This window comes from Lepisosteus oculatus, chromosome 8 (genome assembly GCF_040954835.1).
Source record: "Lepisosteus oculatus isolate fLepOcu1 chromosome 8, fLepOcu1.hap2, whole genome shotgun sequence".
Lineage (NCBI taxonomy): Eukaryota > Metazoa > Chordata > Actinopteri > Semionotiformes > Lepisosteidae > Lepisosteus > Lepisosteus oculatus.
This window is the reverse complement of record NC_090703.1, coordinates 6,697,593-6,725,386: the sequence shown is the minus strand read 5'-3', so window position 1 is coordinate 6,725,386 and position 27,794 is coordinate 6,697,593. Positions and strand designations below refer to the sequence as shown.

Here is a 27,794-nt window from a genome sequence, read left to right as displayed (position 1 = left end):
TTATCCACATACACATTGCTATAATCTAATCACGAATGAAGAAGATTGACAATTCTAGTTGTCTACAAAATCAGTTTATTCAGCTCTTCTATTATTATTAGTAAAAAGCAAAACCACAATAAGGAATGCACTCTGGATTTTTCCTTGTTTTTGATTGTTTTATGTTATCAATCAGAAAATACATAATTTATTCTCTTTACCAGTGTAAAAACCACAGTCTCATGTATAGTGTGCATAACTTGCAGCTAGATTGTCAACATGACTGGAAAGGGGAGACTGATGGATGGAGGGAAAATCCAGGTGGCATGGTTGTGTGGCCTGGGAATTCCTGCTGGAATGAGCCATTTCAATTTCCAGCTCTGCCAGGAAACCTGGGGAGAGAGTCACTGTCAGGTACAGAGGGCTTCACGGTGTGTGCGTGCTATGCTTAGGTCTAAATAAGATCAGGTAGAAATGATAATACAAAAAAACAAAAACAAAACCCAGTGAAATATGTCAATTATTCAAACGCCTCCCTAGGTGGTAACAACAACGCAGTGAATCACCCAGGTCCCGCTACCACATCTCTATCTGGGAATGTTTTCGGAGCAGCAGGATAAGGAATAAAATGTAATTTTTTTTTCTGTTCCTAGAACAGCTACAAGAACAGTGATAGGAAATTGCTTGTAGAAAACATTAGTGTGGCTGGCTTTCCTTGGCAGAAAGATCGTTCCTCGGTTCACTGCTAATGGAAAGCTAGGCTCGGGTGTCTTTTGCAAAGCATCTCAGAAAAATCTCATGTGTATTTGATTTGTGATGTTCAAATAAAACAACATAACAATTGTGTTTCACACACGATAAACAAAGATCTAAGAGTCTATATATTTTGTTCTTCATCTTAGGTGATCTGTATTTATGCTAATTAATAACACATTAATAAACATATGAAGAGTTCTCTTTATCCTGCATCATTTTTGCAATCTGGTGTTATTCTGAGTTCAAGTGGCCAGGCACACAAAATGCTGCTGCTCAGGTGTGATTTCTGACAGTGGCAGGAATCAGCAGTAGATGGGTGAGTCAACCATGTTTTCCTGAAAGCATGTGATTTTTAAAAATGTTTTTCCAATTGCATCCTTCGCTCCTTGATTGTGTAGGAGCCAGAACCTCCTTCACACTCTCCTTGCTACCAGCAGCCATGTTTTTTTCACCAAGGGAGACCCAGAGAGAAAAGTTGTGGGAGCTGATTCACTCTCAAGTGGGGACAGGGCTGAGAGCTTCACAGTTCCTTCTTTTTTGGTCTTGTCTGTTTGTTTTATGTGTTTTGTCAAGCCACTGCCTAAGATCACAAGGCAGAGTGGTGGCTCCTGTGTCAATCTTTTCCACTGCAGGTCTCCAGACACAGTACAGGGCCAGTCCCTACATGTACTGTATGGGCTCTGACCAAAGTCTGGGTACTCCCCCAAAATAAAACATTTAGATTTAGGTGTCTCGAAGGGATACAAGGCACCCCCGGATTGGGGTACCCCATTCTCTGTGATCACTCCAGGGGTAGTAAATTCTGTGGATCTAAAAAGATTACAATTATAGCAACAGAGGGACAATGAAACAATGAAATGTGTATACAGTATTTAAATAAAGTTGTATTCAACCTGTATTGTTTTACTCGAAAAGCTTTTAAGACTTAGAAAATTGGGGGATTCATGATTGATTCCTGTTGTTGCACTGTTTTTCTTTCGAACGTTGAATTAAAAAAAAACTGTTTAAACCATACTTCTGGCATTAATGGGAAATGCACTCCAGGCTAAGCATCACACAGTGCCAACCAGTGTGCAGTAAATTAGCTAAAGTAGCTAAAGGATGCACATCACAGGCACTCCAATTTTTACACTGAATGCAACAAAGGAAGAGTCACTATTTTCCATGCAAGGATCTGGGAGTTCATCAAAGTTCATCAAATAAATTTGAGCCATGAATAACAAAGCCCTAAAATAAACTCGAAGCATTTAACTCCAAGGAACTTAGTGGTTCTTTCATCACATATCACCATTGGGTCATCGGAGAAATCAGGATGTGATGCAGTATGGGGTCTGTAGGCCCAGCACTTCATCCAAGAGGACACAGGCTGAGAGGACAGAGTTCTGCTGCCCCGCGGAGCAGATGTCAGTCTCTCACGGGACAATGGGGAGAGAGACAATATCAAATAAGCAATGCAACCCAGCCACCTGGTGAAGGAACACGGGGGCAACTGGCCAATACCCTTGAGAACATGCAGGCTCTGTACATACAGATGTCCGAGTTCCAGAATCAAACCCAGTACCCTGGGACGAGCCATAGCTGAATATGCATATTCTTTCATTCCCACCGTCCACAAAATCCGAAACGACACATAACTCAGCAGGGGCTATGGATGCGGTCAGCGTAAATCAAATACATGTGTTCTGACAGTTCTGAAGATCTGTGTCCGCAGTCAATGCAACTGATGAATTGCATCATGATTTGTTCCATTTTTGCCCTGAGGAGTTGCCAAACAGTGGAAAATTATATGTGAAATATTGTATATTACCAACAGTCCCGGTACTTGCAAAAGACAGAAAAAAATGAAAGTAGAAAGACTGATACCATTAAATTAATCTAAACAACAAAGGGAAATAAAACTACTCACTTCTCCCTTCAAATGAGCAGCTTTTAAATGCTTGTTTCACTAAGTCCATTCACTCCTCCCAAAAAAGAGGAAGAATGACCACAACTGATTTTCCCTGCTTGTGAACTAATTTTACACACTTTCAAGTCTGAATTTGCCCCACTCATCGCTAGTGCACGGGGTAGCTCAGTGATAGTGATCGCTTGCTTCTGGGCCAAAACATCTGCATGTTACTGGAAAAAGAAAGTCCCAGTTAAAGATGTTGTGTAGGGGGTCAGTTTAGACACCTGCAGGGAGGAGAGCCCTACCCCCACGCTGTCCGACTCCTAGATATGAGGAGAAAGCAGGATTCTGGGAAGGGTCTTAATCTTTAATCGCACAGCCTGAATCCCCTGCATTTGTTCAGGAGTCAGGACTTTGTCTTGCATCAGAATTGCTGAGCGTATTAAATCTTTACTAACTATGCTAGCCCATTACATAAAACAGTCAAATAGGGAAATAGACATGAATATCTTAAAGTAACTGAAGAACATGTCAACAGCATGTGCTAGCTACATTTGAGCATCTGGAAATAAACGAGATCCGGTATCTTGTCACAGGTTTTTTTTAGAAACAGTACTAACCGATGTGGTTCACTGACTACTGATTCTCTTCACAGTATATTCTTTCATCTGGTGGAGTGCTGGCACTGTGGCTGAGGATGTGAGCCTGTGGCTGGAAGGTTGCTGGTTCAAATCCCATGGCCAGCAGAGGACTCCTACTCTGTTTGGCCCCTGAGCAAGGCCCTTAATCCCCCCTGCTTCAGGGGTGCTGTATAAATGGCTGACCCTGCACTCTGACCCCCAGCTTCTCTCTCCCCGCCTGTGTGTCTCACAGAGAGCAAGATGGGGTATGCAAGAAGACAAATACCTAATGCAAAAAATTGTATATGGCCAATAAAGTGATCTTATCTTGTCCCAGAGTAAATCCAGAAGAACAACACATTTCGCTATAAGCCTGTTGCAGATAATAATGACACATAAACAGCTATTTGGTCATTCTGTTCTGAAACATCGGCACTCAGTAAACGGCGATGAGATTTTCCAGACCAAAACCATGCTAATTTGCAGATGCTGACACACTTTTACTTTTGAGAGGAAAAAATAATTTACTATATCAATAAATCATTTTTCTCCCTTTAAACCTGTGTGACAGTCTGCTATTTAGACTTCCAGTGAAGATTAAGTAAAGTGAAAACTTGGCAACGTCTTAGAAAAGGTTCCTATCAAGTGTTTATTAATTGAATGAACACATTGCTAACATTAAAGGTTCTCTATTAACAAAACAGACTCCCATGAATGGATAACGATCATGATACATTCCGTACCGACAGCTTATTAGTGACTTTATTGCCGATGTGTAACACAGCCTTAAACTGAGACTGAAAAGAAAGTGTTGCAGGATAACAGCCCTCTGGTTTAGAGTACCTTTGTATTTTCAGATTCCGGTTAACCAGACAGAGGAGCTCGGTGTTCTGACTCATTAGGAATTCACCACACAGCCAGCGTCGCTGTCCTTTCTTTTCCCCAAATAAAGAGCAGTGCTTTGTGATGCAACAGACTGTTTCCGTCGCACAATTTAGCCTGGAAATGATTTGCTGCATCTTCTACAGGGACAAGGATAGCAACTCATTACAGTAGCACTACAATTAGAGCTCGTTAGGGAGGGGGTGGCACAAGGGGGGTTAATACAGGGGACTAAGGTGTGGTCCCGGAGAACCCAGTCCTGTTTTTAAAGATTGGCAACACCTGTAAGCCATTGATGAATCAAGCAAGAGCTATGGTAAATCAAGAGAAGTCTGAACTGTGAGGGCTGAGGACTACTTGGAATTTAACCCTAAATGTTCCATAAATGACTTAATTGAACAAAATATCAGTTTAATTAATCACAATGGAATTGTTCCACATCTTCAGAAATTGGTGACTTTTTTAAAATTCCCTACAAAACCTACTGGATTGGGGCTCTCTAGTACCAGGGTTGGATATCCTGGGTTTTAGGGAATATCATTCACTTTTTCTTTTCCCCTGCAACATACTGTACTTTAAGTTTTTATATATATTTTTTTTTCTCAGATCTGAAAAAGAAACAGAAACCAAACCAGGCCTGAGCTGACCTTATCTAACAGGCAGACAAGTATAGTAGAGCGGAGGCCAGCATTTTACGCTGGGCACGTTGATCTGGCTGAAGAACTGGCGGTTTCTCGTCCCCCTGCTGCCCGTAGTGTGCTTCAGCTCTTCCAGGCGCTGCAGAATGGCCTGCCTCTCCTGCCCTCCCGTCAGCCCCCGGAAGAAAAGAATGGCAGAGACGTGTTTCCTGCTAAAAAACCCCAAGACAGAATAGAATCACAGGACGTGCAGATGTTCTGAGGTAGACGCTAGCGTAGTTGCTGGATCAGCGATGCATCTGTACAAGGGAAAATGCGCCACGGACAGACCGTGTGCACAATATTGTGTGTTTGTACGTTTCAGCTTCACACACAGCACTGTCCATTTTACACACTGTAGTTGCACCTGCTGACCACGTGCTCTGGGCCGCCTGTATCTAGTTGGGTACTCTTTTTTCGTTTTCTGAAAATGACCTAAATTTCCAGACGAGCGTATCGGACACTTTTATTTTTGATTCCATTTAAAGAAAAACGACCCCATCAGGGACAGGAAACGTAATCGGCTACAGGCTGATCCACAAAGATTCCCCTAAATGTATTTCTTTTCAGCTTTACCAGGCCACGCTGCCGATTTCCCCATCGGGAATCCCGTTTTGAAACTGACGGGCTCTGTATCTTGCAGTGATAAAAGACCTCCTGGGAACACGACAACTGTTCTGCGATGACCTGATAGTACAGTTCTGTCATTTACTCAGTAAATACTGCAATCATCAGGATGTTTTGACTGCCTTGCCTAGGAAATTGTGTTATTAGTTGTTTCCTATTGACATTATAAATAATTTAGTTTTGTTATTACCTGTATGTAATAATCACTTGGGAGTAGTGCTATTGTCTCAGTTTTATTCCACAATTCAGTGCTCATCTTCTTCATTTCACAAAAAGCAAGATTTCCTATCAGATCAGTCCTCAGATTTAACAAGCCAGTACTTCTTCATGGGCACCTGTGTTTAATGTATGATTTAGGCTGAGTTTGTAAATACACATGACACATACGTGTCTGTATTTATGCAGTAGACTTCCCTCCAGGTCTGTGTAAAATTAAATTTTTGAGATCTGTTAAGCCAAAACTAGTCTCTACTGTATGTGATGGGAGTTGAATTCACAGGTTTAAGTATTGAGGTTTGTTTTGTGTGGTCAATCTGATTTGCCTCTGTACATAACTGACCAGGGATAGGATAAGACTGTATAAGAAACAATAGTGATATTCTTAGATTACTAACACAAGCTCAGCTCCCAGCTCTGAAGGAGAAATTGTAGCTAGTCTTTATGAACCCTTTGGTTTTGGAGTTGTGATGTGCTGCACAGATCTACCCTTTAAAGTGCTGCGTTCTGCCCCCTTGCAGGTTTTCTTTGACTTCCACCTCCTTGGCTACAAAAGCCTCACTGGAGAATTTTAACTAGCATTCCAACAATTACTTCATCTATCCATATTCTTCAACGTGGGTAAGAAACGGAAATCGTTCCACAGTTTGCAAGGAATTTCTCCGGGAAAATCCAGAATGATGTCATCCCGCTCCCCCACCTTCCTCCTGTCCTGATGCGTTGCAGGAACAGCGAAGCCCCTGCTGGCAGAGGGCCCTGAGCTCTGCTGCAGAGTTTGCGATTTCTGAGCAGCACACACACTACTGCAGAAGAGCCGTCAGAAAAAATGAGGCCGTGGTGTTAACTTCCATTTTCCACTGGAATGTCTGCCCTCCTATTCTGGGGAATAATGATGGTTTTGTTTTTGTGTCTACTTGTACCACACAATTCGAAATGCATTGAGTTTCCATACAGCTCTTCTCGTGAAAGCTTAAGGCTGCTGGGGAAAAAAAAATAACCCTGTGTTTGCAGATATGAATCACTCTACACTGTGAGCACCTGAGCTAAGTGAACAGTGAACAGAGCTGGGCTGTTTCTGATCAGGCAGCTTCTGCCTGCTGAAAGAGGCTGGGGAGACACAGCATTTCTTATTTCTGCATAACAGATTCTTGTGCCCCTGTGCTCTTTTGGATTACAAACCCTTCTTCTGTTTTTTAAATTAGAATGGAAATTTATAGATATATAAAAAATACACGAAACTTTAACTGGTAAGCACATTTGCACGGTTCGCTTTCAGCCAAGGATTTCTGATTTCAAAATGCTTGGGGTGTAGAAAGCACTTAAAAACCCAGAAGCTCATTTTAAAACAAATCTAGAGAATCTGGGATCTAGTGTCCAAGTGTACAACTGTCAGGTGAGGACATCCAAGCTAAAATAGAAACTATTGGAAACAGGCTGTACTAAGCAAGAAAGCAGAACCTGTCTCTTCTTGTTGTAGGCTTCCATTTATATTGTTGCTTAAAACAATAGTTGTAAGCCCAAACTAGTTTATTTCCTAGTGAATTGAGTATCTTTGACAGGCATTTTCACAGTGGATTTTAGCCTATGTCTGTTCGTTAAACTTGCTGGCTGTAGTGTCCTACACCTTGAACTATCCTACATGACCCACACAAAGCCTTGTGCAAGACCCTTTTATATAAATTCAGAATTGCTGATTATTTCTGATCTATCCTTCTGATGTGGAACTGCCAGCTGTGCGTTTCCTTCTGTTTTGGATCATGTCTACAAAGCTCTCAGCTCTTTGACTCAGTGGGTTGGGCTGGCCAGCATACCTGACGTCAGGATAGTCTGTGACCAGCAGTTCCAAGCGGTCCTTGATGTCACTCTTATTCTTCATCCCAATGATGTCACAAAGGTGTTGGCCCAGTGGGCGGAGCCAATCACAAGTCGTTCCCTGGGGAGACAAGCATTGTGACCCTGATTGCTACAATATATTCAGATTTGAAAAGCAAGTTTAGATTTGGGATTTTATCCGCAACTACAGTCCTTTCAGCTTAGAGCACCAATGAAAGTCTGTCTGCCTGGATGAATTTTATTATTTAACAGAGTACTTCAGAAAACAATAAAATAAAAAATGGTGAAAAGAGGAAATCATAGTGAAATTTATCCTTCTGTGCATTGGTATAGCAGAAGGCTGCAAACCTCCGGTAGTTTCTCTGTATTTTTGCTATTAAACATAAAAATTATTTGGGAAGTCTTACGTATAAAAGAAGTTAGGAAACGATACAAATGGGATGCCATTTGGCACATTCTGCTCTTGATTGCTAGTAGCTAGTGACTGCCAGTGAAGGAATATGTACAGGAAGCTACATATTATTTTAACAATGAGAAATGCTAATAAAAGGAAAGGCGCATAACTTCTCCACTTTAAAAGAACAAAAATAAACTAAACAAATCAGCATTCAGCACTAGTACATACTGTAGGAGTTACAAAAAATAAAACCAAATCTGACCTATACCAGCATTTATTTCAGTATTCTCCATCCTTGTTATATTTTAAGGCTGTAATACATTATTTCCAGTAACTTATGCAATGCAAGGGATTCTACAGGGCTTCTAGTTCCTCAATTACAGATTGTGAAAATTGTTTTTGTGCATTGTAATCACAATCCAGAATAGACTCTCCTACTCTCTAGGAGGTACCAGATCCCCAGTAGAAAGCCTAAGATAGCCTTTACTTCTTTTATACCGAAAAGCATTACATTGTTGAATAATGAAAAATTGTTTGCAGGTAGGGAACTAATTATTAGTATGATTGTTTTTCCACTTTTTATAAGCTAGCCTGTTTTTTAACCTTATGGTGCTGGAAGACGTTTGATTCAGTGATGTGTTTGAAATTGTATTGTGTATTGTGCATTGCATTATTGTTGGATATGTTATATGTTTATGATCTTGTGATGTGCAATAAAGATTAACTCAGTTCATTTGCGGAAACTTTAGCCCAGAGTGCCCTGCGAGTCATGTGAGACACTACAGTCTGTGAACAGTGTGGTAGGAAAGTTATCCTGTGCTGAAGGAGAAGTTAATTTCTGATGAGTGGTTAAGCAAAACATTCCCTGCATTGCTACACAAAGGCCCAAACAATGTAACAGCAGTGGCATCATTGCACAAGAGGGTGAGTCCTGGGTTCGTGTCACTGCCGATGTTTCAGCGCAGCTCTGTGGAGAGACAAAGGGCTTTCTAGTTTCCAGGGGAGTGAAGTAATGATCAGGCATTTTAATCTTTCTTCACGGACCCTTAAGGACTCGGGCTCTGTAGTAATGCAACAGGGAGCTGAGCAAATAAGGAGTTTCCCAAAGCAGCCTTTGTGAAATCTGCAGGGAATTCGCAGTTATCAACTCACCAAGTTATCGAACTCCTTCTGCAGCTCCTCCCACTCCCCCCTCATCTTCTCTGCTGCCTTTTCGTGCCTTCTGTTCTTGCAGGAATACTCATTCTTCAAGACCTGCGCTACGTACGCTTTTGTCATGTGGTAGTGGACATCATTCACAAAACTCTGGTTTGGGGAGACAATCAGAATTAAAAAACTGTTAAGAGATCAGATATTTTCGCTCTGTCTGCACTGGCAAATGTAGCCTTTATTTAAGGGAATAAAGCATCGGGCTTCAAAGGTATCCTTGCAAACAATCCCAAACTGTGTTGTAAATTAGAACTGGTAGAAGGGGAAATACCTCTATAAAAACATAGACTGCACGTGAAGAATTTCAGAAAGGGCAAAGGATGAAGTCAGAACAACAACAGATGTTATTCGCTTTGTAACTGAAACAACAAATCTGAGTAATTTGCTTAAACTTTGGATTTCCTAGAAGAGAGTTCAGACTAGAGTTCAGTGATAAGAAGGCTTTTCACAATACTCTATGAGGGAGGGTATATTGCATGTTTTAGAAATGTCAGCAAGATCAGCATCCTATCTTTCATGGCTACTGTACAACCAAAACAGTCCCCAGGCCTCATTGTGGAGTGCCCCTGTATCTTCTGATTTTTAATTCTGACTGAGCTTTTTATAACCACCTCCTTTCTTCAGTTCAACAGGGATGAATGAGGTCATTAGCACAAAAATCCTGGCACAGATGCTGGGATACAGATCCTCCTTCACTTGGGTTTATGGTTTCAAAGACCTGCTTGAACCTACTGTAACCAGCAGGCCCATGCTGCACGAAAGAACACTGATCATGAAAGTGTGTGATAGTGTCATTCCCACCTGTATCTGCACCTCAGTAATTGATAACATTGTTCAGCAACCTACATCGGCACAACCGTGTTAAACCAAGTCGAAACAGATTTCTTGCTTGCTGTATTTTTGTACAATGACCTGCCTAGAAATCGTTTTTGTGAGACTAAATCCTGCATTCAGAAACTGATTAAAAATCAATGGGTTCAATGAGATGAACGGATTAAAAGCTGAACTGTAAGGAATCCCAGAAGATGCAGGAGTACCCTAGCACCACGATTGGGAAATACTGCTTTACTCTACAGGGGTGTCCAGTCCTGGTCCTGGGGGGAGAGACTGTGTCTGCGTGTTTTTGTTCTTAATGAACTAAACCAGCTGGTTGCTGCCTTAACTGGACCAATGTAACAGATTCTCCCAGCTCTTCAGGTGCTGCTGCTGTGAAGTGTCACGATTGTAGTACCTCCCCCTTAAGGGCGCTCTGGCTCTTGCTTGTTTGCCTCATTCCCCGCACTTGTTCCTTGTTCTCGCCTCCTTCCAGCCCCCCTTAAAAGCCAGGCGCTGATCCGGGCTCTGCATCTGATCTCCGTATCATGCGAGTCCGGGACCTACGCCTGGTCCCGTTAAGGTTTTATTTTCTGCCCCCGTTTTCTCCCGCTGGTTCCAACCAGTTTTAATTAAACAATCAAAGAGATTAATGTTTAGAGACCAGTTTTTAATCTCTTGTTTTTGATGGATCACCTGGCCATGGACTTTGGCTCTGTTTTGGATTCTCCTTTGGACTTCTTCTAGGATTGTTTGCCTAGGCAACACCTCCCCCAAACACCAGCGCACCAAGGACACGCCCCCTGTTTTGATCCCCTTTTCCTGCATGGCTTTTCCCCCCCGTGTTTCTCACTCTACACCGGGTTGTGTCGTCCGCATAGGGTCTGGAAAGAACTGTTCGTTACATAAAGAGACAGAAAACCAGCAGGGACACATGCCCTCCAAGACCAGGATTCAACACCCCTGCTTCAGAACAAACAAATTGGCTTCCTCAGTGAAGCCAACTAAGGCTGGTGTCTACAGCTCCGGTCCTGAAGGGCTGCTGTCTCTCCTGGTTTTCATTCCAGTCGATTCGATTCAATGCTTAATTAGGAGGAATTGCATATCTTTGCTCATTAGTATTTTAAGGCTGTCTGAAAAAATCTGTAAGAGTGTGAGCCTTCAGGAACAGGCTTATAGATCCCTGGTGTTTCTGCACCCCAAGAGTGCAGAAACTCCGGTGTAAAAATAGCTGTGCATTTGTTTTCCAAATCTAAATAAACTGCTGCTCGTTTTTGAAAACTACATGTAAGTAAAAGAAAGCAAATCCCTTGATTTCTCTTTTCTGTATGTTGGGCTCAGCTGGGTTTGCACCTCCATAAATGTGCAACACTCCTGAGAAAATGATGAGCAAATTACATTCAGGAGCAGACATGTCTGGAAATGACCTTCCTAGCCTCCTGTGTCCTGACAGGGTTAGGATGTTGGGACTGGAGGATGCAGAGTTGGTCCCGTGAGACTGCAGGGTGGCCTCTCATGCGTCCTGTCAATCACCTGAGCAGATTGCAAAGACACTTCCTGTCATCCCCTGTCATCCCCTGTCATGCCCACGGAATTCTGTTGATTAGTTTCCATGGAAACACCAGCTGTTTGCTGTCTTAGTTCCTCTAAATAAAATTCTGGGCCATTCAACATCCCAGCATGTTTTCAGTTTGTGAAAAGCAGTTTAATCAAGGCTTTTAGAACGTTTTAAGCCTCCTTACGTTTTATGTAAAAAGAATAGGATGTTTGATGATGGAACTAGGTATGTAGGGATTATCTACAGACTTTTATCACAGACTTTCTGTATAGATGAGTTGCATGATGCTACAATACATCTAATGCAAACCAAACCATATGGACTTTCTTTTCTGTAAACATAAGGCTGTGGTCAGGGCCTAAAGTTGTTGTGTTTTGGGAGGAGACTGTTTTGTACTCATTTCCTCCAGATGTTAAGTATTTGTATGGTATGCTCACTATAGTTTTAGAAGAGCTGTAACACCGAGCCCCTACATAAGAGAACTGTAGAGTCTGGAATGCATGTAACTGTACAGAGGAGTGAAAAATACGAAGGTTTTGAAGCTGAGACTTAACAAGCACCAATGTGTGGCATGATTAATGTTTAGAGTTGGAATGTGCTCAGAGCTCTGATACTCTGATTCATACTTTGTTTTTTAAACTGAATCTGGCCTCTTCAAGAACATAGAAATATGGTTGATGTTGAAAACAGCTTAGGTGTCTTGAATTAAACCTGAATTAAAGTATCATTGTTGAACATCTTAGTTTATAGATACAGTGAGAGGGAGAATGTCATTTTGGACTGCATGTTTTCACTCCACTTGTGGAAATGAGACTTTGTCGGGTTATTCTGAGTCAAAGTGCAAACCACAAGACAGCACAGAATTACATCTGGTCCATTTTTTGTGGTCACCGTCAGGGCTGAAATGAGGAAGCAGCTCTGTCATGCACGGCCTGAGTAACTATTTAAAGGACACATTTCATTTTGCATGCATGTGTGCGTGTGTACAGAACACGTCGCATGCTTGTTATCTCATGATGCAAAAAATGTTTTGAAAAAAAATTTACACTTGAAAAAGGTAACTGAGCTGCTACATTTTAATGATTTTGAAAGACGATTTATACTGCTTTGATTTTTATTATCTGCTCGTGAACTGCTCAAAAACTGTATTGCAAGAACTGCACCCTGAAGCAATGAAGTCTGTACAATTAGGACCATGTGGAGCACATTCCCCTACACAATGACAACACACACAGAGCACTGTATTGGTGCAAAGTAGGACCAGCTATGTGCAATTCTAACTGGCATGCATATCAACACATGACACAGAAATGCATGGCCTTCCATATTGTTGTTTTTGTCTGTGCAACACGATGAGTTGTACCTCTCCAAATGATCCATCCTTTTAAATGTCAGCCAAGCGCACAAGCATCCTGTCTACTTGGAAAAGGTTCTGCATTACATTGCTCTAATCCCGGAAATACAAGCCCTGTCCCCCTCACCTGAAGGTACGGCTGTTTCATCCTGCGACAGTGCTGAGAGAGATCCTCAATTCTTTCCACTATCTTCTGGAAATCATCGCTGCTGGACAGCCACTTCTTTGTCATTAGTTTCCTAAAGTGGAGCTGGAAAGGGACAGCACTTTGTTCTGATAGACTCTTTACAGACGGTCCTTCAAAATCTAAATAGCATAATACACTGAAGGATGAACAATTCTGTGATAACCACTAAGGGTGTGGAGTGCAGTGCAAAGAGAGATGGAAAGGTTCTGTAGAAACCATTCCAGAGCAGACTTTTACTCCCCTATTAAAGAATGTGATGTAAAGACTAATCTGAAGAATCTCCTTAAATCAACTGTATGTTATTAGCTACATAACACATCTCATTAAACTTCATGTAGTGTTGGCACATTCTCTTGTACTTTCGTGTGAGAGATTGAAGCCAGTCAAGTCTGCGAAGGGGCAGTTTACATGTGGCACTGTAAGAACACCCTGAAGTCCTCAGGATAATGGAGACTTCTGAGCAGTGAGAGAATCCCAAATTCCTCTCACCTCTGTCTCCCCCTTGAGATGCTCCAATAGAGACTGGCCAAAGCTTTCTATCGTGGTATCTGTGTCCTTTACTAATTCCTCTACTGCGGCTGGGCTGGTTTCCTTGTATGTCTCCATGTGCTCTCTTGGGAAAAGAGAATTTTGTCAGATTTTGCTCATCTTATGAAAAAGGAAACTTATTTTAGAAACCTACAAGATGTACAAGGAGAGCAAGATGGCAGTGCCGTGTTTTGACAGTAGTTTGATTAAGACTGACAAAGACCACAGTGTCAGTGTTTTACCCTGCGTCAGGGGATGATCTCCAGCACTTGTCCACTTACTAGTATAGTAGGTCCTTATCAGCATCTATTCAATAAAGGGATTGGAGGGAGTAACCTGTTCCCTACCCTTGCGTTATGCTGCTCTGTAATCAGTCCAGAGAACAGCAACCAGATGCATTCCTGGGCTTAAACTATCTGACAGTGATAGACTACAAGAGCTGAATTGTTTACGTTTTGAACAGAAAACACTGTGGGAGAACCTGACATTGACAAACTCAGCCCAATAGGTTTCTTCAAAACCAACAGGGAAAGCAAGGGGTTACAAGCGGAAAGTACAGGAAAGTGAACTTAAAACTAAGAACGGGAGGCAGTTCTTTACACAAAGGGTTGTGGGAGTGTGGCACAAGGTACACAGCCATGTTGTTGAAGCAGATACCCTGTTTTTTTTTTCTCCAAGCATCGGCTAGATGGCATCCTTGGATCAATAAACGACTTATTACCAAACGGGTTAGATTGGACACATGTCCTGCTCACTTTGTTAATCTTTCTTGATCTGTGTCAGAGGGGCGATGCGGTGGCTCTGTGGCTCAGGACCTGCGCCTGTGGCTGGGAGGTTGCTGGCTCAAATCCCGCAGCTGGCAGAGGAATCCTACTCTGTTTGGCCCCTGAGCAAGGCCCTTCACCCCAACTGCTCCAGGGGCGCTGTATAATGGCTGACCCTGTGCCCTGACCCCCAGCTTCTCTCCCTGTCTGTGTGTCTCATAGAGAGCAAGCTGGAGTACTGTATGTGAAAATAAAAATTCCTAATACAAGGAATTGTATTTGGTCAATAAAGTGTCTGGCCTGCTTGATTTCTTATCCATATTTTATTTTAAACTATAAGTAAAAATCTAAAAATTATAAACTCAAAATCAAATTGTGAGTCCCACTTTTGAATTGCGATGCATCTCTAGAAAAGACTGCTAGCAGATACTGCTATTTTCTGCTGCACCTGAACATTGCCTGGGGTGTATCCTTGTCTTCTATGGGGGATCTGGGGATTGCCATGACATCTACAGATTTCTTCCTGGAAACCACGTGCTTTCTCGGATGCTAGCTGAAGCTGAAGCTAATGCTTTTTATGGAAAGGGCCTGCAGGCCGTGGGAATGCCCATCCCCCCGCCAGACTTACATTGTAAACAGTGCACATTCATTTCAGGAACTTTCCAGGATGGCTAAGTGCGTGCTGAATCTGTTGTGCTTGTGGGTAGAGGAAGATCTCAGCATGTTAAGTGGGACATTTAAGTGGAGCCTGGCGAGGAGCTGATCTAGGGTCTGCTGGAGAAAATCGCTGCATTGACACAGCCTTCTTCTCAGACAGCTGCGCCAGCTGGAAGTGCACATTGCTTTCATCTGATTCCTCATGTGAAGGTTTATGATAACATGTTGTAAAATCCTGTTGGAGTCGAAACACTGCTCCAGACACACACTGCTCCACACACTGCTGCAGAAAAGCACACACTGCTCCCCACGCACACACACCCTGCTGCAGACGCACAGACCGCTCCAGACGCACACATTGCTGCAGACTCACACTGCTGCAGACACACACACTGCTGCATACTCACATTACTGCAGACACACATATTGCTCCAGACAGGGATTGTGGGTGGAAACACCAGAATCTAAAGCATTTCCTTTGCTTTTTAGTGTTGCAAGGCAATTTCACTCTCTAGTATTTCTCCTAGCATGTGTTTATTCATTTCTAGGAAGAAGGATTACACTTCTGTTACACTGAGAGCAAGAATCTGTGGGTCTTTCCTCTGTGTAGCAGCAGCAACTTTCTTAGCTCCTGGTATGAAAGGCCTGTCCCTCTGATGTCTGGAGTACCTGGGCTTATCCTTTCTCTGTCTATGTAGATCGCTTGCTTTTCCCAGTCACATGTACTGTGTAGTGGTCTTTTGGGATTCATCCCAGGACTTGAGACACAGTTTTGTCCCTGCCATATTTACGGGAGCTTTGCTTCTTTTAATTTGATATTTGCTCTGTCTGTAGGTACATAGGAAGTGGTTTTATATGAGGTTGCTACAGTATGTATCAACCTGGTAGTTTGCTGTGGTGACAGCCTTTTTCTGCCACTCAGCAATTCCTGAGCTGGTCCTGCATTGGAAATAAAGCATTCTCTGCAGGTGTTCCTGCTTGGTAGGGTCCCAGTTTAGCACTGGTCTGTGTCTGCAATGTAGAAAGTTACAGTACTTAGACAGCTTTAGTACCAGGTGGCTTTAACTTTGACTTGTGATCCTACAGTATGTGGGCCTGAGGTAAGAGTTCCTCTGAGTTGAAAGGAAAAACAACTTCACATGTCAGAATGTGGACCTGGTGCCTTTGTGAATCCTTCTTCTTGATTCTAGAATCATGACCGATTCTGGTGAAGCCTAGATAATACAGTCTGTTATCTCACACAGCTGGTATTAATGTTCTCTGTAGCACTGTTTCTGGTCAGCCTAGTTTTCTCTGTGCTGATAAATCAAGTTTTGTTGACTCTGAGGTGCTCGTGGAACCTCTATAATTTGAGCACACAAATAATGAAGAAATGTGATCAATTACAACTGTATTAAAACTGGGGGAATTTGTTGGAGATTTTGGTGTGGTGGAAATACTGCCACCTACTGGTTAATCAACACAACTTACAGGTGCATTTAGTAGAATATCTTTATAATTTCATAACAATCTATACATTGTCCATGACTTTGTAATAATACACGGAAAAGCAGAAATATTCCCCTTTTACAGCAAATTCACATTGTTGCTCCTACAAGAAAACTCAGGACTTTAACGGCACTTACTTTATGTCCGTGAAGCTGTTGATGTACATAATCAAATACTGGGAAGGGTTCGCCAGAGACTGTCTCCACTGCTTGAATGCAGATTGAAATCTGCCAGAACACAAGACCACAGACACACAGCATGAGGGGGCGCGCTGAGCACAGCTACAGAGCAGACTCTCACAGTCTGTCCCACAGAGAGAGAGGGGGTGCTTCACAGGGGCTTCTCTAGAGCTGTATAAATGGAGGGGACAGATTTACATCTCATGTCCAGTTTTGCAGAGGGATTTAATAGCAGTTCTATAAAAGGTTGTTTAATGAACAATATCCTTCCACAGGTGTGTTTGCCTTCAAGATGAAATAGCCCGCTCCAAACACACACCATTTTTAACGTGCCAAGATTGTTTTTACGAGTTCTATGCTGATTTCTTTTTAAATGATTTAGATTTACCCTTCTGTGGTTATTACGCCTAATTTCCTTCGCAGAGCTTTAGATGTGTTGCCATCCGATCTTTCAGACAAAGAAAAGCGCTGAAAACGCCCCCCCACAGTGCCGAGGAAAGATTTCCTCAGCCTCCTCACCCAACTGAGGTGGGGAGCTGAAAACAAGCTGACGCACAAAGCACAACTGCCTCCTCAACATAAATACCGCACAGGGCAGCATTACTGAAGTTAATATTTTGTACAACATGCGATCAAAACCTAAACAACCTTTATTTTATCGAGGTTGATCTTCTGTGCTTTTCATCACCTGCTTAATAGACTTTAGTGGGGGCGGCGAGTATGTGCACTTATACTGCACCTGGAAAATGCTAAACATGAAATTGGTAGAATCAAACTCATTAAAATCCCTTGAGATTTACTTGCAACCGAAAATTGCTGATGTATTCACTTACTGTTGGGAAAAATGCGTCAGTTCTTCTGCACAGGTGTTGACAACAGTCTTCTCTACTTCTTTACTTATTTCTCCTGAATCCGTCACACATGCATTGATTACCTAGGGAAGACAACAGCGACAGTTCTGATGCAGACCGTTTCAGACTGTCCTGCGGTTAATGTTCATTTTAACCAGCAAAGTGTTCCGGCTCCCTCTAGTGGCGTGAGTTGACATCACAATCGGCCGATGGTTTCCCTGAAGAGTGGCCCAGCAGAAAAAGCAAGCTTGGAAATCAAGTTACACATCACAGATCACCAGCATCTTATTGTATTTAATTGTAGAAGATACACTTTACAGGCAAAAGCTTTGCCAGATATCTAGATTCTCTGCGCTTCATCTGCCCAATCTGACCAACTGTGCAATTGTCTAACAACTGAGCAGAATTTTTTCAAAGAAGTTTACAGCCTCCAGATGCATCAGGTAAAAGTAGGAGATATTGGAGTGGGGTTTGAATTGTTCTCCCAATATAAATATTGTATCTTAACTTAATTATTTCCAATTCCTGTATCAAGATGGTGGTCAGTTGTGTTGCCTTCACAGTGATGTTTAAGGACATACAGGAGTCCATGAAAAGCGTACATCAGTTGAGTCAGGTGTGTACATTACCTTACAGATAATAATCTGCATTTCCGAGTGATAGAAATCGTTTAAAATCTCAGGCTCTTTTCCATTTTGCCACATCTCCTCAGCCTCTATTTTCATCAGATTTTCCAAGGCACTTCTTAACTTGTTCTAAAAAAACACAGACTCATACATAAGCAAGGAAAATAGACAAATTCCTTATCATGAAACGCACACTGGAAAAATTGCAGTAAAGAGTCACTTTTGTTCACTCTTTTAAAAAACAATGTAAACGTAAACGTGAACACCGTAATTTTATTGTGTGGGTTTGAATCACTACAGTGATAAAAAGTTTATCAAGAAACAAAGCAAATAAAGGCTAAACCAGTATCTTTACCTTACTGCTATCAGTGGTACATGGAGTAACATACACCCAAGATGATAAATATAGCCTTTGCTGTGGGATATTAGGTAGACATTATCCTGGAAATTAAGCGTCATATGATTGCTTTCCTGCAGGCTTTTCCCCCTTGTGACTTTACCTGTAAAGCGTTGCAATAGTTGCTCCGGATCCGATCCAACTCATTTTCCTCCAGCGGGAGGACAATGCTCTCTGTGCTCATCTCGGGCTGGAGGCTGGGGCTGCCCATCACCTTCTCACTGAACGACAAAGGAGAGGGTTCAGGCGTCTTGTCCGCGGCGCCGCGACGCATGTCCCACAGGCCACGAAAAAGGCACGAGGACAGAACTCACCTCGGGCCCTTCAAGCTGGGACCAGACCGTGTGCGAGAAGTGTGGAGTTGTAACATTTGGCAACACACACAAATGGAACCAAAAAAAGGAACATGTTCTCTTAGACGGGCCAGCACTATATACACCTGGGCAATATCAGGACGTCACCAGCGTCCTCCAGGTCTTACAGATGCTCTTTACATGTCCATATGATCGGGTATCTGTATTGTATCTGTAAGTGCATGTAAAATAGGAACAAGTACAAAGGCATGAGAGGAGAGGCTTACCCAGGGTAGTCCTTGCTGATCCAGTGTAGCAAGGCATAGCAGTCTTTTACCTCGAGTTCTTGCTGAATGATTTTTTGGAGGTGCTCAGAAACAGCCTGATGGTAACAGTCCACGTAGGTTTCGAAGACGCAGAAGCCCTCCGGGGGGTAGCAGGGCTGTAAGTTGTTCTTCACATTTTGCAGGTTGTTCAGGACAGTGGCTCCCAGGAGCCCCAGATGCATGCTGAGACAGGAGGTGTTCTGCTCCTTGGAGTCCAGATGCACGCTGAGCCAGGAGGGGTTCTTCTCCTTGGAGTCCAGATGCACGCTGTCGATGCTGGCCTGCACCCCCTCCCGCACGCTGCGCCTCCACAGCGCCCTCCACGTCTCGGGCTCGGAGGCGCCGGGCTCGCCCTCCCCGCGGCCCTCCTCCTCCTCGATGATTCGGAGCGCGGCGGGCAGCAGGTCCTGGCTGCTGGAGAGGAGGCTGGAGGAGTCTCTGACGATGCTCTTCACCTTGTCCCTCAGCGAGGAGTACAGCAGGTGCAGGTCCTTCTCCTTCCTGTACAGATCCACCTCCCCCACCTGTCCTCCAGCCCTCTCCCCTTCCAGCTCCATCCGCAAGGACAGCAGGTTCAGATGAGCTTCCTCCAACACCCCCTTGTCAATCAGGTTTCTGATCTGCATGACTGCAAGGGCACAGAGTCGCTCCTAATTAAAGCCAATAGATTTCAGTGCTGTGTGTTTGCCCCCTGAGCTCCCACAATCCCCTGAGTGAAACAGTGCTCACAATGGGCTCCAGCAGACGTCTGTCTATGTCGTATTGCAGTGACAAACTGCAAACACAGTGGAGGCTGATTCAGGCAAAGCAAGAGGCCAGAGTTTCATTAAAAATGTAATAAAGCCACTGGGAGCACTAGATTAATCCAGATATGTTTTCATAAGGTTAAGAGTGATACCAGAAACTAAACTAAACTAGACTGAATAAATTACCTGACAGAGGAGGACTTGGGATTTCACGCTGTTTGGGTTCCTCCTTATTTTCCTCACTTGCTGCTTCTTCGACGTTCCCCAGAAGGAGAGGTGAGAATTTCTTTGGAGTCTTCAGCAAACTTGATAAATTGAAACCTCCCTTCTTCGGTGGAGAATGAGGGGGGCTCTTCCCTGTGTCTTCACAGCCTGGACTCGCTGGCTCTGTGAAGAGAAAGATTTGTCAAAGAAAGCTGAACACAAAATAATTACCTCAAGGGCGCCTATCTCTTCTTCTTTTACACTGATCTTACAGATTGACATATTATATGCAAAGTATACAATGTTACATATAACAGCCACAGCTTTGAAATATTTTCCAAGTACCAAGCTTTACTCTGTCAAATCTGAACACCGGCAGACTGTTCCTCTGCCGAGCCCTTGAAAATATGCCTCATTTTAAGACACAGAAGCACTTTGGTGTGAATACATCAGCTCCATTTCATGGGCACTGTGCTAATAATACTTTTCTGGGTACTGCATTCAAAGCTCTTGACACATAATGGGGACTCCCGTCCACCCCCACCAGTGTGCAGCCCCCACCTGGATGATGCGACAACAGCCATAGTGCAACAGACTGCTCACCACACACCAGCTCTCAGTGGGGAGGAGAGCAGAGTAATGAAGCCAGTTCAGAGATGGGGATTATTAAGAGGCCATGACTGATAAAGGTCAGGGGGAAATTTGGCCAGGACACAACTAATGGCTACACTTCATACTGTGCTGAAGGTCAATGAACAATCAATGGAAAGTGATGTTTAAAAGTATTTGAGGTCTCAGTCCTTCTAAGTTGTGATGTATCTTTTTCACACAGTCCCTAAGTATTTTAGGCCTCCATCCTCCTACAGTAAGTAGCAAGGTGTCATTTGCAGACAGTCCCTAAGATTCCCAACCTGATCTGAGCTGTGGCTCAGAGTTGACATTTTCCTCAGAGCTTGATCGACTGTATCTTTCGCTCTTGGAGGTCACCCTCAGACTGGACCAGCCCTTGCTGGACCTTTTGAAGGGAGTGGTGGCCTTCGGGCTCCTGCCTTCTGAACTCTGACCTAGGGAACAAGACCAGTTCAACACCTCCACAATCCCATCAGCACTTTCAACCACTGTCCCTCTCACACAAATCGCAGCTCACACACGTGCCTGCTGGAAACAGTGTCTTTGTGTTGAGCACTGAGGTTCTGTTTGCACACTTCTTGGGAAGTATGCTTTATTAGAACCTACAAATATGAAAACAGTACATTAAACAAGACAATAGCTTTTTGCCAGTCAACAACTAACAAAAGCACTTCTTAAATCTGGATTTTTAATCAATCTCATTAGAAATGAACTGGCATGACCTGTTGGGCAAGCATCATATAGGTCATTACTTGAAAGCGAACACACCTTTTAGCTGGAGCAGAGTAAAAGCACTCAGGTTAAAACTCTTAATGGCTGCACTCCAGGGGAGTCGTCTCTGGAGCGCTGTGAGCTGGGTGCCAGCGTCTCAGTGTCTCTGTCAGCCCAGAGCTCAGTAAAAACCTCTCTGCTTGTTTCCAGCTAGAACATTTTGGGAAGGACACCTACCTGGAGAGGAGGAGGATAGCAGCTCGTTTCCATGTCCATTTCCTGTCTCTGCTCTGCTGAACTTTCTCAGTTCCACATCTCCTCCATCCTGCAGCTTTTTCCTGTATTGAATCAGGGCACTGGGCAAGACCGCCTTGAAGCTTTCCCTGAGGGTCCCGATCCTCCCCAGGGGCCTCTGTTTCTTGTCCTTTGTCTCCAGCCCGTCAGTGTGCGAGACGCCACTTGCCCCCTTGCCCGGGTCGGGGGGCTCTCTGACCTCTGACCCCAGCTCCTCAGTCACCTCCACCTGCCCCTGTTCGCCTTCGGCCATTCAGCTGCCAGCGACTCTTCCTGTGGGCAGGGAGACGGGGTGGTGAAGGAGAAAAGAGCGACCGGAGGGAGAAGCTCTCAGAACGTGAAAGATCAGCAAAGCTGGCAGGGACAGGCAAATGAGGAAAAACCCGTCCTGTGGCTCTCCAAGTCTTACGTGTGTCAGCAGATGGAAAGAAATCGTGTTCCCGTTTACTGAAAACATGGCATTTCTGTTTATGACCTCCAGCAGGGTGTGTCTGTGTTTAGACACTAATATACTCTACAGTTCTCAGCCTTTGAAGGTCTGCAGAGGAGACGAGCACTTTAGAAAATGAAAGTAATAGGACATCAATGTAAAAGATAACGTACAGAAGAAAGCAGGCAGGATCTCAGAAGAGACATGACAGTATCTTAAAAAAGGATGGAAAGGTTAATTACCTTTGCTGGAGAGCCACACATCCCTATTGCTATCCATCTAACTATTTTTGCATTCAGGATTTTAGAAAGATGTCATTACCGGCAAGGCTAACTTTTGATTGAGCAACTGTAACCAAAGATTTAAAATGACATAAAAGCAGCCTACAGATCTTACAATTACCAGCACTTCAATGTTCATGATGATCTTCATAGCCGGTGATTCTACATATAAATACAGCCTTCTGGGGTACGATTTTGAACGTGTTCAACGGAGCAAATCGAGAAATTCCCATTCACCAGTTCAGAAGTCCCTGTTATTGTTCCATGTTGAAAGAAAAACAGGCCTGGGTTCCTTGCTAACTTTCAATATGACACGTTTTCAGAGTCGCTTTCTAGCGCTGTCACGCCATTTCCAAAGGCGAGCAAACCAGTGCAGCCCGGACTGATGCACCGCACCTGCTAGCAAATGGAAAATACAGTCTGTTCCCTATCAAACACACCACTTCCTTTAATAATTAATTATTCAAGACTTCGGGCTTCCCCAAAAAAACGGGGGACTCTGGGTATTCATTTTTGCAGGGAAAAAATAGACGTTAAACTCAGTTACCTTGAAGACATGCAACAGTCCAAATATAAACAGTATAAGAGAAATCTATTTATTTGAATGGCTCAGACACATCAGCGCAGAATAAATCTCCACCACCTGCTACACTTGCTCAGGGACTATTTACTGTACTGTCCTTAATACTGGATCCGAGTGCAAGCTGAAACTAACTATGCACATGTAGCATATTAAGGCAGCTTATCAATATTGAAATTAGCTTTACCGCTTTTTATTTTCACTCGTTCATACGTTCTCCTGTAATAAATTTGAGATGTATGCAGTACATGCCTGTTTGTACAGTATGTGCATGCTATTTTGTTACCCAAAACTGCTATGATCGTTATCACCATTAGAATTAAAACTTAAATACAAATGTATTACAATCATTTCAGACTTAGTTTCAAATTTATTTCGTTTTTAAGAAAATTTCCATGTCTTCTGATCTTAAAATCTGTCAGTTTCACTTCATTATTAACCCTCGGGAAACGAGCCTTTTGATATTATTGTGTTACTCACTTCTTTGTTATTGAAAATCTAGGCGTGTTTCATTTCATTAACTCATTATTGAATGAAAAGAGACAACACTGTCTTTGAAACACGAGGTCATTCAGACAAAAGGGGGTTTAATAGCACCTTCTTTTCACTTCATTTGAATTACCGTAACAATGGCAGTTCTGATCATTCCTATTATTCACTATCACTATTATAGACACCAAACAGATTAACAAACTGTTCCAACAGAGTTAATCAACTCCTCAACGGACAACAGCGTTCAAAGGAGATTTCATTAAGGCCAGAGCCAATGTCTACAAAACGAAGGTCAACACGGCGCACTGGCAGGAGAGTTCAGGGCAGTCCTGGCCAGGGGCCCCACGGAGAGCAGGGAGCAGTCCCAGCACACAGGCGTTCAGAAGGGAGGGTCACGCCCTGCACTCGCCCTCGCGAACCCCATTACATTCCCAAACCCACTGTTTCACGATCCCATTCCTGACTGAACCCATCCCATTCCCACAGGCACCAGATTCCACAGATTCTCACTCCTGGACCACTTATCCAACCACGTTCCTCTCCCTTCACTATTTAGAATTCCCTCGTGCACCAAACCTTGCTCACTGTTGAAAAGCCTCCTTTAGAGTTTTCTAGTGCGCGGTATTTTCTTGTTGGATTTCCCAGGTTTTGGACTTAACTTTTCCCTTTTGATCTCGGCTCTTGGATTTCGCCTTTTGGATTGTCTTCTCGGTTTGTCTCGGCCTCTTCTGGTTTACTAATCTCTGGTTTCTCCTCTTGACCTTGCTTCTGGGTTACGACTTTGGATTGTTTGCCTCTGCGTCCCACAGAATTCACGGCTACGCACAGGATCCCCGGAAAACCACCTGCCGGATCCCTGACAGAGGGGGAGAGAAGGAACACAGACACCAGTACTGCCCCCATCTCGCTCACCCTCTCAAAACCTCTTCCTCGGTAGCCTCATCCACGCCAGCTGTACCGCGTCTCGGCATCGCCAGTTCCTGCTGTTGTGAACGTGCAGCGTGGTGTGTTAGTGTGAACTCATGCCTCCTCTGTTTCTTTCTGATAAGACACTGAAGTGCCCCCCCCGGCAGGATGACTGAACTTCCCCACGGTTAAGGGCAGAGGAATGGGGATGAGCCGAAAATGTCGGATGGCGTTTGGCACCTGTTATGTTCAATTCAAATTTCGTGGCAATTTCACAACCACTCACAATCATTAACCCCAAAACAGGAGTTATTACTCAGCGTTCCATGAGAGAATCCAGACACTCCATCGAAGCAGCTATAGATACAAACTGCGAGTTGCCATTCTGTGCTACGTGGTTTCACTAACATTACCCCTCCAGATGTTTCCTGGAAATGATTCAGCAGATGAGAAGCTGAGGCATGGTACACCCTCTGAAACCCAGCTTCCTTGGGAAAGACAGAGCTCTTAGGGCTCTGGACTTCAGCTCAAAAGGTTGTGGACTTAAATTCCTGGTGAGACACTGTTGTTGTATCCTTGAACAAGGGGACAAGTACTTCTTTATGCATAGTGCAAGCTTCCTGGTGTGAAGGTTGGTCTCCAGGCTCTCATTGTAAATGAGAATTCATTCTCACTTGAATTACAGTACCTGGTTAAAGGGTTCAGAGGGTTAAAAGCTCACCTGCTGTCACCTGGACAGCTGCGCAATCGAATTCCTCACGCAGTAAACAGGGAAATATACTACAAACACAACGCACAGCAGAGCCTGACATTACCTCTCTTTTCTGTGTCCAACAGAAAGAGAACAGAGACGCATTAGAAGACATGGAAACAACTCGCCAGCTTACATTCTGATGATGAATCAAGTCTTGGACGGATGACTCAGTCAGCCACAGGACTACACCACACAAGGCTAGTCAGTGAGAAAGGGCCACAGTCCCCCTCCTCATAGCCACCCAACCCATCAGCATGGCTCTGGGAGATGGGGAAAGCTGGAGTATCCAGAGAAAGCCCAACTGAACATGGGAAGAACGTGCAAACTCACCTCAGAAGGTTCCCTAGTCCAGAATCAGCTCCGGGACCATACAACTGTGAGACTGACGTCTGACCATGTAGTGCTGACCTCAGTGTGCTATGCTGCAGACAATTTTAGTCATAGCATAACTTTATTAGCCCTATACAATTTCTTGCATTAGGAATTTGTCTTTTCGCAGACCCCAGCTTGCTCTCCATGAGACACACAGACAGTGGAGAGAAGCTTGGGGTCAGAGCACAGGGTGTAACGAACAGTTCTTTCCAGACCCTATGCGGACGGCACAATCCAGAATCGTGAGGAAACACTGGGGAAAACGTCATGCAGGAATACGGGGATCAAAACAGGGGGGCGTGTCCATACAGTGCTGGTAATCCGGGGAGGTGTGGCCGAGGCAAACAATCCAAAGTCCAAGGGAGAATCCAAAAAACAAGCAAAGGTCCACGGCCGTGAAATCCATCCAAAAACCAGGGATTAAAAACAGGTGCCGGGTCGGGACCGGCGGGGGGAACAGGAACAGGAGCAGGAAGCTAAAAACATAACGGAGCCAGGCGCAACCAGGTCCCGGGCTCGCACGATGTGAAAATCAGATGCAGAGCCCCGATTGGCGACTGCGTCTGGCTTTTAAAGGGACAGGATGGAGACTGGAACAAAGGGCAGGTGCAGGGAATAGGGCAAACAAGGAAGAGCTGGAGCGCCCTTAAGGAGGAGGGACTAGAATCGTGACAAGGGTCAGCCATTGTACGGCACCCCTGGAGCAGTTGGGGTTAAGGACCTTGCTCAGGGGCCCAACAGAGTAGGATTCCTCTGCTGGCTGCAGGATTTGAACCAGCAACCTTCCAGTTACAGGCACAGGCACAGGCACAGATCCTTAGCCACCGCTCCGCCCCAAGAGAGACTCGAAGAATAATTAACTAGAAGTTGGGTATCTAAAGGGTAATTCCTTCTTAATTCAGTATTAGATGACTCATGCACAACAACAGCAAGCTGAAGGAATAACATACGAACTAACAAAAAGCGATCAACACATGCTTTTTAACCCTCTAGCAAGTCTAACTAGATTTGTAAAATAATTTGCATATTCATGATGTGCAGTTCTATATTTATCTATTTTTAAATGATTAAAAAAAGACAGACAGCCTGGTCAGCAGCAAGGTACAGTGTAACGTTTGCTAAAGAGGCTTCATTGTTTTAACCCCGAGTTATGTAATATACACATGAAGAATTGCTTCCACCATTTTAGTTTGCTTTGATTTCCTTACAGCCACCATGAAGTGAGCAAACAAAACAACACAGTGCTACTATATAGTGAACGTTTGGAATTTATCTTCCCTTTTCACCAGCAAACCCTAAGAAATCACCAACAACGTCTAGAAGGATCATAATTCAATGACTACGCCACTGCACAGCTTGAATTTCTACAGGTATCTTACCTTTAAGGTGTAGGTCACAGCCGCGGACTGTCTCAGGTACAGTATAGTGAGATTAATACACGTGTCGCTTTCATTTTCACTTTCGTTTAAGAGAACTGGGGGTTTCAAAGATATCTGCACTAACTTGTTATGTCATATGCACGACGCAGATCACAAGCGTGAAAGTAAGCAAGCATTCCATGAGAGAGAGAAAAAGATTGTGAAAAGCTCTCAAGGTGATCAGGTAGGTTAACTCTTAACTCTGCCTTCTTGGCACCACAGCAGCAGAAAAGTTAATCATTTAAAAAACACATGCAAAGGTTAGGTCAGAAACCCTTTCCATTGTCTTCACCTGGTGCTGCTGGGGGGAGGAGCACTGCGATAAAATGAAACATGATTCAGCCTTGACCATCTCAGAAATCGAACGTATCTCCCTTTAAACTGGCTGTGCAGAATCTGCTCGTTTCTCTCTCCCATGTTTCAGTGCCTCAACTCGAGCCCCTTTGTTTGTCTGTAAAAGGCAGTGTGATCAGTACTGTGGTGCACATGCTTTGCATGAAATAAGAGACCACACCCCTGCTGAGAGGTTCTGCCATTTCCAAATGTGCGCTGTCTGCTGGAGATATGAGTGCAAGGGAGCTTGATAACAATCTGAGCTAGTCTGGTCTACTCAGTGCAATCTGTGGCCTTCTGTTCGTATCTGGCCACCCTGACACTCCGAAGGCTGTTTATATTCATGTCTGGTTCTCTTCCTACCAGCATCTTCACCTGCTTTTCACATGAGGGAGCTATTCACTGATCCAGCTGGTACTAAATCAGGGTTGTCTTTCCCGCTGCCCTGCATGGCCGCTTTTCTTATTGCTGCCTACAGAGATCTAGGCATTTTATTGACTCTCTTATGATTCCTTCACTTACTACTGTATGTATCCTT

The 27,794-nt window shown here is 43.8% G+C and overlaps 1 protein-coding gene across 5 annotated transcripts; it reads right to left on the bottom strand.

The window, feature by feature from the left end:
• Positions 1-58: 58 nt before the first annotated feature.
• exoc3l4 (exocyst complex component 3-like 4) lies at positions 59-27,374 on the bottom strand. Of its 5 annotated transcripts, none has more exons than XM_069193081.1 (15): positions 26,885-27,374; positions 21,634-21,963; positions 20,967-21,119; positions 20,038-20,238; positions 19,067-19,733; positions 18,590-18,707; positions 18,093-18,218; positions 17,446-17,546; positions 16,571-16,660; positions 13,486-13,609; positions 12,937-13,059; positions 9,028-9,180; positions 7,457-7,578; positions 4,773-4,975; positions 59-371 (listed from the first exon to the last, which is right to left on the bottom strand). In XM_069193081.1, the coding sequence occupies exons 2-14, from the start codon at positions 21,941-21,943 to the stop codon at positions 4,774-4,776; spliced, it is 2,490 nt and encodes an 829-aa protein (XP_069049182.1). In that variant the 5' UTR covers positions 21,944-21,963; positions 26,885-27,374; the 3' UTR covers positions 59-371; position 4,773. The 5 variants fall into 5 exon arrangements, with proteins under 5 accessions (XP_069049182.1, XP_069049181.1, XP_069049180.1 ...); XM_069193080.1 differs by lacking the exon at positions 59-371 and adding an exon at positions 24,133-24,329 and having other exon boundaries at positions 3,869-4,975; positions 26,885-27,373; XM_069193079.1 differs by lacking the exons at positions 59-371; positions 26,885-27,374 and adding exons at positions 24,133-24,329; positions 25,464-26,231 and having other exon boundaries at positions 3,869-4,975.
• Between the last annotated feature and the right edge of the window lie 420 nt (positions 27,375-27,794).

Coding starts and splice junctions, on each gene's coding strand:
- exoc3l4 (XM_069193081.1), bottom strand. CDS start 21,943: ATGGCCGAAGGCGAACAGGGGCAGGTGGAGGTGACTGAGGAGCTGGGG. Junction 18,219..18,589: donor ACTATTGCAACGCTTTACAG/GTAAAGTCACAA, acceptor GTGTTTTTTTAG/AACAAGTTAAGAAGTGCCTT. Junction 17,547..18,092: donor TGCAGATTATTATCTGTAAG/GTAATGTACACA, acceptor TGTCTTCCCTAG/GTAATCAATGCATGTGTGAC.